Below are 12,401 nucleotides of genomic sequence, written 5' to 3'. Positions count from 1 at the left end.
CCTACACTTAGGTTGGAGTCATTAAAACTCGTTTTTCAACCACTCCACAAATTTCTTGTTGACAAACTATAGTTTTGGCAAGTCGGTTAGGACACCTACTTTGTGCATGACACAAGTAATTTTTCCAACAATTGTTCACAGACAGATTATTTCACTTATAATTCACTGTATCACAATTCCAGTGCGTCAGAAGTGTACATACACTAAGTTGACTGTGCCTTTAAACAGCTTGGAAAATTCCAGAAAATGATGTCATGGCTTTAGAAGCTTCTGAGAGGCTAATTGACATCATTTGAGTCAATTGGAGGTGTACCTGTGGATGTATATCAAGGCCTACCTTCAATCTCAGTGTCTCTTTGCTTGACATCATGGGAAAATCAGAAGAAATCAGCCCAAAAATTGTAGACCTCCACAAGTCTGGTTCATCCTTGGGAGCAATTTCCAAACACCTGAAGGTACCACGTTCATCTGTACAACCAATTGTACGCAAGTATAAACACCATGGGATTACACAGTCGTCATACCGCTCAGGAAGGAGACACGTTCTGTCTCCTAGAGATGAACGTACTTTGGTGCAAATTGAGTGCAAATCAATCCCAGAACAACAGCAAAGGACCTTGTGAAGATGCTGGAGGAAACAGGTACAAAAGTATCTATATCCACAGTTAAATGAGTCCTATATCGACATAACCTGAAAGGCCGCTCAGCAAGGAAGAAGCCACTGCTCCACAACTGCCATAAAAAAGCCAGACTACAGTTTGCAACTGCACATGTGACAAAGATCATACTTTTTGGAGAAATGTCCTCTGGTCTGATGAAACAAAGGGAACTGTTTGGCCATAATGACCATCGTTATGTTTGGAGGGAAAAGGGGGAGGCTTGCAAGCCGAAGAACACCATCCCAACCGTGAAGTACAGGGTTGGCAGCATCATGTTGTGGGGGTGCTTTGCTGCAGGTGTAACGGCTGTCAATGTCGTTCTCCTCCTCGGACGAGGAGGAGCATGGATCGGACCAAGATGCGGAGGGATAAGTGTTCATTATTTAATGACAAAACAACAAAGCACTTCAACATACAAAACAACAAACGTGACAAACCCGAAACAGTCCTGTGTGGCCCAAACGCTGACACAGGAACAAACACCCACAAAACACAAGTGAAACCCAGGCTGCCTTAGTATGATTCTCAATCAGGGACAACGATAGACACCTGTCTCTGATTGAGAATCATACCAGGCCGAACACAAAATCCCAACATAGAAATAGAAAACATAGACTGCCCACCCAAAACTCACGCCCTGACCAATAAACACATACAAAACAAGAGAAAACAGGTCAGGAACGTGACATAACCCCCCCCTTAAGGTGCGAACTCCGGGCGCACCAGCACAAAGTCTAGGGGAGGGTCTGGGTGGGCATCTGACCACGGTGGTGGCTCAGGCTCTGGGCGAGGTCCCCACCCCACCATAGTCACTCCCCGCTTCCGTATCCCCCTCCCAATGACCACCCTCCAACTAAACCCACCTAAATGAAGGGGCAGCATCGGGATAAGGGGCAGCACCGGGATAAGGGGCAGCAGCTCCGGGATAAGGGGCAGCAGCTCCGGGCTGAGGGACGGCAGCTCCGGGCTGAGGGACGGCAGCTCCGGGCTGAGGGACTCTGGCAGGTCCTGGCTGAGGGACTCTGGCAGGTCCTGGCTGAGGGACTCTGGCAGGTCCTGGCTGAGGGACTCTGGCAGGTCCTGGCTGAGGGACTCTGGCAGGTCCTGGCTGGACGGCTCTGGCAGGTCCTGGCTGGCTGGCTCTGGCGGATCCTGGCTGGCGGCTGGCTCTGGCGGATCCTGGCTGGCGGCTGGCTCTGGCGGATCCTGGCTGGCGGCTGGCTCTGGCGGATCCTGGCTGGCGGAAGGCTCTGGCGGATCCTGGCTGGCGGAAGGCTCTGGCGGATCCTGGCTGGCGGAAGGCTCTGGCGGATCCTGGCTGGCGGAAGGCTCTGGCGGATCCTGGCTGGCGGAAGGCTCTGGCGGATCCTGGCTGGCTGGCTCCGGCAGCTCCTGACTGGCTGGCAGCTCCTGGCTGGACGGCTCTGGCTGGTCCTGGCTGGACGGCTCTGGCTGGTCCTGGCTGGACGGCTCTGGCTGGTCCTGGCTGGACGGCTCTGGCTGGTCCTGGCTGGACGGCTCTGGCTGGTCCTGGCTGGACGGCTCTGAAGGCTCGGGACAGACGGGCAGCGCTGGGCAGGCAGACAGTTCAGACCACGCTGGGCAGGCAGGCAGTTCAGACAGCGCTGGGAAGGCAGACAGTTCGGGCAGCGCTGAGCAGGCAAGCAGCGCAGGCGGCGTTGGGCAGACGGCCGACTCTGACCTGCTGAGGCGCACAGTAGGCCTGGTGCGTGGTGCCGGAACTGGAGGCACTGGGCTGGAGACACGCACCACAGGGAGAGTGCGTGGAGGAGGAACAGGGCTCTGGAAACGCACTGGAAGCCTGGTGCGTGGTGTCGGCACTGATGGTACTGGGCTGGGGTGGGAAGGTGGCGCCGGATCTACCGGACCGTGAAGGAGGACACGCGCTCTTGAGCACCGAGCCTCCCCAACCTTACCAGGTTGAATGGTCCCCGTAGCCCTGCCAGTGCGGCGAGGTGGAATAGCCCGCACTGGGCTATGCAGGCGAACCGGGGACACCACCTGTAAGGCTGGTGCCATGTACGCCGGCCCGAGGAGACGTACTGGAGGCCAGATACGTTGGGCCGGCTTCATGACATCCGGCTCGATGCCCAACCTAGCCCTCCCAGTGCGGCAAGGTGGAATAGCCCGCACTGGGCTAAGCACGCGTACTGGGGACACCGTGCGCTTTACCGCATAACACGGTGTCTGACCAGTACGACGCCCTCTCACTCCACGGTAAGCCCGGGGAGTTGGCTCAGGTAACCAACCCGGCTTCGCCACACTCCCCTTTAGCCCCCCCCCCCCCAAGAATTTTTTGGGTGAGCCTCTCGGGCCTCCAGCCGCTCTGCCTTGCTTTAGCCTCATACAACCTCCTCTCCGCTTTCGCTGCCTCCAGCTCCGCTTTGAGGCGGCGACACTCCACTGGCTCTGCCCAGGGTCCTTTACCGTCTAGGATCTCCTCCCAAGTCCATTCCTCTTTTCCCCATTGCTGTTGTTCCTGCCTTCCTTCTCCACTCCGCTTGATCCTGGTTTGGTGGGTGTTTCTGTAACGGCTGTCAATGTCGTTCTCCTCCTCGGACGAGGAGGAGCATGGATCGGACCAAGATGCGGAGGGATAAGTGTTCATTATTTAATGACAAAACAACAAAGCACTTCAACATACAAAACAACAAACGTGACAAACCCGAAACAGTCCTGTGTGGCCCAAACGCTGACACAGGAACAAACACCCACAAAACACAAGTGAAACCCAGGCTGCCTTAGTATGATTCTCAATCAGGGACAACGATAGACACCTGTCTCTGATTGAGAATCATACCAGGCCGAACACAAAATCCCAACATAGAAATAGAAAACATAGACTGCCCACCCAAAACTCACGCCCTGACCAATAAACACATACAAAACAAGAGAAAACAGGTCAGGAACGTGACAGCAGGAGGGACTGGTGCACTTCACAAATAGATGGCACCATGTTTCCTTGTTCCTTGTCAATCATTGGCTCATTGGTGAAATTAGCATTATGACAATATCTTTAATTAAATCATTCAATCATAATTAATGCAATTGCAGACAGAAGTTGACAACAGGAACATAACCCATGTTTCTGAGTAAGTTCTGCAAAATATAAAAGGTCCCAAGTTATTTTATTAAACCCGAAGTCCAGCCCTTGTGATGTCACTGCATACGTCATTACCTTCTACTTATCAGACCAAGCTCATGCATACACAGCTATATAAACTTGCAAGAGAGATACAATAGTTCCAGTGATTTTTAAGGCCTCGGCAATACATGTTCACTCCCCAAAGTTGATTTATTGTGGAATGTCTGACTAGTCTCTTTTCTCCTACACTGCCCTGCAGTGTTCTGTCTGTCACACATTTCTCAGAGGAGTCTCTTTATAAGAGGCAGAGAGACTAGAAAACAACTGTGGAACAATACTAAACTTCTATAATTAATATGTATATTGTTAATCTGTAGTCTAGGACCCTAGAAATGTAAGGAGAGCGGGTTCTTATAACCCCTCCCCTTCTATTAATACAACGTAAGCATAATCAATTATTATAATACATCAAACATTTGGTACAGCCCCTATCATGACCCCTAGGTGAACTGACAGAAGCTTGTGGAAGGCTACCTGAAACGTTTGACCCAAGTTAAACAATTTAAAGGCAATGCTACCAAATACTAATTGAGTGTTTGTAAACTTCTGACCCACTGGGAATGTGATGAAAGAAATAAAATATAAATCATTCTCTACTATTATTCTGACATTTCACGTTCTTAAAATAAAGTGGTGATCCTAACTGACCTAAGACAGGGAATTTTTACTAGGATTAAATGTCAGGAAAAACTGAGTTTAAATGTACTTGGCTAAGGTGTATGTAAACTTCTGACTTCAACTGTATGTATTAGATATAATTTAATTGCCAAAGCTATTGTTAAATATTCTTGGTTTGCCAACCAATGTGTTTATCTTTAGTGAGGTTTGGGTGTCTCGATAGAAATGGCTAGCTAGATAATATTTTGCTAGAAATAATCTATCTTGTTTTTCCCTCCTGCAGTAGATCCATCTGGTCTGGAGCCTCAGCTGCCAATTGACAGACCCCAGCCAATGTAAGTCGTCTTTTGTATCATTTAGCTGCCTATTTCCTAATGAAATTAAAATGTGTTCATGAACATTAAACCCTGATTTATTATTAATCTTGTGTGGAATTGTTTCACTGACTCTCTGTCTCTGCATTATCCACAGCGTGAGTCTGCAGTGGACACAGGAGGGGAAGGAATCTGCATTGGAAGTATAAATTTGATGTTCATCAACATTAACCCCTAATTCTTCATCTTATGTGGAATGTCTCTGCATTATCCACAGGGTAACTGTCAACTTGTGAGCAATGTTCGCTCAAAAATTTTCAGTCACTGAGCAAATTTCAGGTCTGCTGAGCGCGTTTACTGTAAACACTGCGGCTGTACCTGCTTTAAGTTAGTTTTAACAATGGTCAAGTAGGCTACTGTGGCTATTTGATCATAATGTAGGCCTCCCAGAGTGACCTACCATAAAAAAAAACAATGGAGAAAATGCATCTGATAACATTTTACATGGAAATAGCTGTTCTATCGTTCAGCCTACAGTAGCAGCCAATGTGTGGTGTTCAATGTAGGCCTACATTCTGAGACTTTTGAGAAGAAAAAAAACATGCAGGGCTTGACATTAAGCTGTTTATCTACTTGTCCTTCAGACAAGGAGGAGGTGACTGAAAATGTTGTTGTGTTGTTTGATGCAAGAAACCACTTTACAAAATAAAATGCATCATTATGCCCACACCATTATTACAGAGAATCAGGCAAATTATGCTACCTCCTGCCTATTGGCTACTTAGCTTATTAAAGCCTCTCTCAAATTACCTGACTTGCTTTTCAAAGATAGAAATGTAGGAAGCAATCACTTCCTCATTGCTGACTAGAAATGATTTATACCTGTGCTAATAATAACTCATTAACTAGCAAAGGATATGAGCAAATGTACAAATGTGGACACGTTGTTACATGTAGCTCTCGCTTTGATCTCAAAATAAGGCCATCTATCTACTCACGACTGTTCATGCTATAAAAACAGTCCAGTTCAAAGTGAATGGCACAGATCCATATATGGCAGTGGTCTATTTGCACAGAGGCCTAATGCAGTTCTGATTGGTTATGGCGCACAGGTCTGTGTAGATTAGAGTAAGGTTCTGGGTCGTGCCTGTCAATGCAATAGAATCCCACTCTGATGCGTTCTGCCTACAACAAAATCTCTTTCATAGTTAGTTTTTTATACTAAGTCATAGTTTCTTTTGTTTCGGTATGCTGCATTGAACGTGGCTAATATTGCGTTGATTCGATCACAATTCCCACAGTAAAGGGAAACGTTAATAGTGTTAACTAACAGGGAAAACTCTAGAAAGTTAAGTGAAGTTTAATCTCGTGCTTCTCTGTGCAGGCTGATATTTCTGCTGTGCTGCAGTCCCAGGGGAGCTGCACACCCACGCACGCAGCTTAGAGGGAACATTTCTTGTGAGTCTGAAAATCGATACTGGAGGTGAAGGAATTTGCAATGTAAACATCAATTTGATGTTCAAATACATTATTTTCAAATACATATGTTAATTGCAAAGAGGTAATTTATACATTATATTTTTTGTTTCAGATGCCACAATTCAACAATGGACCCAGTTATTTTAGCAAATTATTTTGGATATAGAAAGCTCTTTTAGTTGTCAGTCATGAGTCATTCATTCAAACTTTTCAAAGTATACCACAGCATGCTATTGTGATTTAGTGCTGAATTTGTAGTTTTATGCATTGAATTGTAGCTACAGAAAAATGTAGCTACAGAAAAATGTTCCATTTATTAAAATACATGGCAACATATATTTATGAAATATATTTTGGAATATATTTTACTAGCTAGCACAACATGCTGTCAAAATATATTTCCACAACATATATTTAAATATAAACATTTATGAAAACAGACAATTTTGTAATATGTCCATATATCTTTGTACAAAATATACGTAAATAAAGTATTCACCCCCTTGGCATTTTTCCTATTTCGTTGCCTTACAACCTGGAATTAAAATAGATTTTTGGGGGGTTTGTATCATTTGATTTACACAACATGCTTACCACTTTGAAGATGGAAAATATTTTTGGGGTGAAACAAACAAGAAACAAGACAAAATAACTGAACTTGAGTGTGCATAACTATTCACCCCCCCCCCCCCCCCCAAATTCAATACTTTGTAGAGCCACCTTTTGCAGCACTTACAGCTGCAAGTCTCTTGGGATATGTCTCTATAAGCTTGGAACATCTAGCCACTGGGATTTTTGCCCATTCTTCAAGGCAAAACTGCTCCAGCTCCTTCAAGTTGGATGGGTTCCTGCTGGTGTACAGCAATCTTTAAGTCATACCACATATTCTCAATTGGATTGAGGTCTGGGCTTTGACTAGGCCATTCCAAGACATTTAAATGTTTCCCCTTAACCACTTCGAGTGTTGCTTTAGCAGTATGCTTAGGGTCATTGTCCTGCTGGAACTTGATCCAAACATTTCAAACAACTTTCCTAATCCAACTTTAGGTATTTTTAAACGTAAATAATCGATAAAATTTAAGACGGGATAAACTGTGTTCAATATGCTGCAGTAGTTTATGTGTCGGGGGGCTAGGGTCAGTTTGTTATATCTGGAGTACTTCTCCTGTCTTATCCGGTGTCCTGTGTGAATTTAAGTATGCTCTCTCTAATTCTCTCTTTCTTTCTCTCTCTCTCGGAGGACCTGAGCCCTAGGACCATGCCTCAGGACGACCTGGCATGATGACTCCTTGCTGTCCCCAGTCCACCTGGCCGTGCTGCTGCTCCAGTTTCAGCTGTTCTGCCTGCGGCTATGGAACCCTGACCTGTTCACCGGACGTGCTACCTGTCCCAGCCCTGCTGTTTTCAACTCTCTAGAGACCGCAGGAGCGGTAGAGATACTCTTAATGATCAGCTATGAAAAGCCAACTGACATTTACTCCTGAGGTGCTGACTTGCTGGACCCTCAACAACTACTGTGATTATTATTATTTGACCATGCTGGTCATTTATGAACATTTGAACATCTTGGCCATGTTCTGTTATAATCTCCACCCGGCACAGCCAGAAGAGGACTGGCCACCCCTCATAGCCTGGTTCCTCTCTAGGTTTCTTCCTAGGTTTTGGCCTTTCTAGGGAGTTTTTCCTAGCCACCGTGCTTCTACACCTGCATTGCTTGCTGTTTGGGGTTTTGGGCTGGGTTTCTGTACAGCACTTTGAGATATCAGCTGATGTACGAAGGGCTATATAAATAAATTTGATTTGATTTGATTTGAATACCGGATGAAAACAAAGTGGAGCGAGCTTTCAGGTCGCACGCCCCAACCACAACAGTACACTAGACTCGACCCTCGTTCTGAACAGCCCTACTTCTTCATTTCTCAAAGGAAAAACATCAACCAATTTCTAAAGACTGTTGACATCTAGTGGAAGCGATTGGAACTGCAAGCAAGTGCCTTAGAAATCTAGATCCACGTAGAAAATTATTGAAAAGAGAGTGACCTCAAACCAAAAAAAATCCTGGATGGTTTGTCCTCTGGGTTTCGCCTGCCAAGTAAGTTCTGTTATACTCACAGACATAATTTTAACAGTTTTAGAAACGTTAGAGTGTTTTCTATCCAAATCTACCAAATATATGCATATCCTACCTTCTGGGCCTGAGTATCAGGCAGTTTACTTTGGGCACACTTTTCATCCGGACGTGAAAATAGTGCCCCCTAGCCTTAAGAAGTTTTTAAACAAGTAATTTTTTTCATTTCACTTCACCAATTTGGACTATTTTGTGTTTGTCTATTACATGAAATCCAAATTAAAATCCATTTGAATTACAGGTTGTAATGCAACAAAATAGGAAAAACGCCAAGGAGGGTGAATACTTTTGCAAGGCACTGTATATGTACACGTTGTTAAAATATATGTCAATATATAATGTTTCTGTATGGGGTCGTATAGTATTCTACAGTATACTACAAAATTCTATAGTAAGCACTACACGATCAAGGGATACTACAGTGTGGAGCATAGTATTTATTCTACAGTATACTACAAAATTCTATAGGAAGCACTACACGACCGAGGGATACTACAGAGTGGAGAATAGTATTCTACAGTATACTACACAATTCTATAGTAAGTACTACATGAAGGATACTACAGTGGGAAGTATAGTATTCTACATTATACTACAGTTTACAACAGAATACTATAGAATTCTAAACTGTAGTATTTTTATATGTGGGATAGTAGACATCTCCAACCCATCTTTGTGGTTAAATATAGCTTTAGCTATTGTGTGAATGTGTGTCTGTGTGGCCGATTAGACCTAATGATCATTACCCAGAAAGCTGATTATTGATGTAGGGACAAATTAAGTTGCAGGGAAAGAACAGGAAAATACCTCGGTTAGGACACACACACAGACAAACTAATCTTGTTCACCCTACAAACCCCAAAGACACACTGTGTACTGGGAGCTCTTGAAAGTACTGTGTGACCAAAGCTTGCACGCAATCACACACAGTAATCCAACATACTGTGTCTCTACTGGTTTATGAGGTTAGATATGTCAATTAAAACACCTATCTCTATGAGGATCATAGATAAGAAAAAGGGTGAAAGAGTATTAGTTTGTATGTATACGTGAGTGTTAATGGATCCGTACGTTGAGTGTGTGTGTGTCTATGTGTCCGTGCTCTTGAGTGTGTGTGTGTGCGTGTACACTCACGCAGGCGGGCAAGGCTGCCTGACTTGGCGCGTAGGTCTTCTGTAGAACGATGGAGGCCAGAGGCTGAACTAGGACTACGACTGAAGTTAGTACGGCTGGCATTATGAACAGACTGGGGACTACGGCCTAGAGAGAGAGACGGAGTAAGGAAGGAGCGAGGGAGAGAGAGAGAGAGAGAAGGAGAGATAGGAGAGAGAGAAAAGAGAAAGGGATGGAGTGAACAAGATAGATGGTGAAGGTGTTTGTTAAAAGAGGAGAGAAATTATTATTTTTGTTTCAGTAAAATCAGCATGATAAGAGATGAAATCAACAAGATCACTCAACACATACACACACACATGCACGCAGACCTACAGATGCACACACACACTCACTGGCGGGGCAATTGTTTGATTTGCCCATGTCGGCTAGTGAGCGATGCATGGGTTTCTTATGCTGGTGGCGATGTTTCCGTAGCAACACGAAGCTGACTTTCTCCCTCAGCTCTGGACCAATCAGACCATCAGCTACCTGACGATCCACAATGTCATCTGGGGTCAGGGGTGAGAGTTCAAGGGTCAAACATAGAGAAACAGAGTGAGATATAGAACAGACGGGTTGCAGGTGTGACTGGTCACAGTGAGATCAGAGTGGTCTCAATCCCAGATCAACCCCCTATCCACTTCAGAGGAGGCTGCTGGGAGTGGCTATAGGAGGACGTGCTCATTGTAATGGATAGAATGGAATCAATGGAACAGTATCAAACATATGGACCAACATGTTTGACTCCGTTCCATTAATTCTATTCCAGACATTGCAATAAGCCCTATAGCTCCTACCACCAAACGCCTCTGATCCACATCCACCTGGCCTATCAGAGGGCAAGATGGAGCTTTACTATATTGCTTACACCTATCAAATTTTCTCAGATCTCCACAGGTGCACAGGAACTATGGGTTGATTTTAGAAGGAAACATAGCCTGGGTCACACTAACCTAACCTAGCAGGCGTAAAATAAGTGCCTGAAACTAAATCCCCTACATATTGGTCTTGACAATAAGAAGAAAAACTGCCGGGGGAGGTTCTCTTCTCCACTGTTCAACCAATCCAGTCAATTTGGAGGAGGATGGAGTGTTATCTTGTTAACGTCCAAAAGTGGAAGTCTCGTCACAGGTTCTCTTTCCATTTCCCCTGAAAACCAGAACATCAGGTTGTTGGGGACTTGGCAGAGGGTCACACAGACACACACTCACCCACTATCTCTGGCAGGGAGTATCCCTCCAGATCCAGCAGTACACTGCCAGTCTGTATACAGGTCCTCAACTCAAACAGACTGTGGAGGGTCAAGGTGGACACATGGGGCTTACTCCACCTCTCTCCTCCCTCCTCCACCTTCTCCTCAAACTTCACCCACCTAGAGAGAAGGAGCGAGAGGAAGAGAGACAGAGAGATAGAGAGCGACACACACACTGAAAAGAGAGTAAGGCAGAGAGAGCAGACAGGAAAATACTATAGAGGCATACGAAATACTGTCTGCTGGACTCAAATATGACAATTTCCCGTTTCTTCAAAAGCCAGAGGGTGTCGTTTTTGTTTCACCGCTTAATTCCCTTCTAGCTCTGCTGTGTATGCATGTGTATTATTGAATGTTTGACATATTGATTGATTAGTCAGCTGGTTTATTGCCTGCCAGCCTGTGACCTTGAGGGATGCTGGGATTGACCTCTAACCCCCAGAGTCATAGAGGGGAGTCAGATGTAGCCCACTGTAGGGCTCTGCTGCTAACACTCTTCTAATGAAACTATCTACAGGTCCCCTACTGACACCTCCCCCAAATCCCACCCAAAGCCCCCCAACAATCCCAAACTATAGAGGGCAAACACTCCAGGGTGGAAACACACAAGGGTTGAAGTGTGTGTGTGTGTGTGTGTGTGTGTGTGTGTGTGTGTGTGTGTGTACCTAGCAGACTCTTTCCACTCCATATCGTCTCCATCGTGTTGCAGTGTGTCCATCTCTGTGAACAGAGTGGGCGTCGGCAAGTCATCATCTTCACCCAGGATGTAACGCAGCCTCTCCGCCGCCGGGGACACTGGGAAATGGAGTTCAAACACAAGAGAAGAACTATCAAACCAAAGAAATAGAATTAGAAAATCTACTGTATGTATCGAACACTTTTACTTACAGTGTGTGTGAGTTCTGTATAGGATATTCTACTTTGATGTACGGGGGACAGACAGTTGCTGCAGCTTTGGATTGTCATGACAGTGTGTACTAAACCATTTACTCAGACAAATCAGACATTTTATAGAATGTGTGTTTATTTGTTTATCTATTTGGAACTCTTTGTAAAATGTATAGCCTGCAACTGTAACTGAATAGAACTGGAAAACTGTAGTGTTCCTAAGACTCTCAGAATTTCCTGTCGGTGGAACAAAACCTATTAACATGCTCCTAGCCCAGGGCCATCACACCACTCGTCTGCATGGGTGTGTGCTGTATGTGTGTCTGCGTGTGTCGCTCCTCTTCTGATGGTCTTAGCTTACTTTGATCATGTGTGAGTTCCCTTCCACCCCTAACCCAAAACAACCACTAATCTCTGATGCTCTTACCCCTGTCAGTCACAAAGTCCCAGTGAAAGCTGGTAAATAAATACCCCCCTGATCCATCTAATCCCCACTTACCCCTCACCCCCTTTATACAGTCAATGAATAACCTCCCTCCTTTCTGCCCCCCCACCCGGTCCATACATTGATTCCCTGAAATGCCAAATGACATGTGACTGATACATAGCACAAACATCTGCATACATACTGTACACACTTCACACAATATACTCTGTAAATTAGTGTGGTGTGCTGGTGTGTTTGCATGGTATTTCACTTTCAGAACCCATATCTGTGCTACGGTTTGAGGATAAGAAGTGT

The 12,401-nt window shown here is 45.2% G+C and overlaps 1 protein-coding gene across 1 annotated transcript in view; it reads right to left on the bottom strand.

The window, feature by feature from the left end:
* The window catches only part of LOC120025853 (electrogenic sodium bicarbonate cotransporter 4-like), a 41,191-nt gene that overhangs the window by 22,959 nt on the left and 5,831 nt on the right, over window positions 1-12,401 (bottom strand). Inside the window, exons 3-5 of the mRNA XM_038970555.1 lie at window positions 11,437-11,566; window positions 10,731-10,891; window positions 9,873-10,028 (exon numbers count right to left, since the gene is read on the bottom strand). Coding sequence (XP_038826483.1) covers window positions 9,873-10,028; window positions 10,731-10,891; window positions 11,437-11,566 — 447 coding nt within the window. The remainder of the gene's footprint in view (window positions 1-9,872; window positions 10,029-10,730; window positions 10,892-11,436; window positions 11,567-12,401) is intronic.

Source organism: Salvelinus namaycush, chromosome 31 (genome assembly GCF_016432855.1).
Source record: "Salvelinus namaycush isolate Seneca chromosome 31, SaNama_1.0, whole genome shotgun sequence".
Classification (NCBI taxonomy): domain Eukaryota; kingdom Metazoa; phylum Chordata; class Actinopteri; order Salmoniformes; family Salmonidae; genus Salvelinus; species Salvelinus namaycush.
This window is presented reverse-complemented; position numbering and strand designations above follow the sequence as displayed.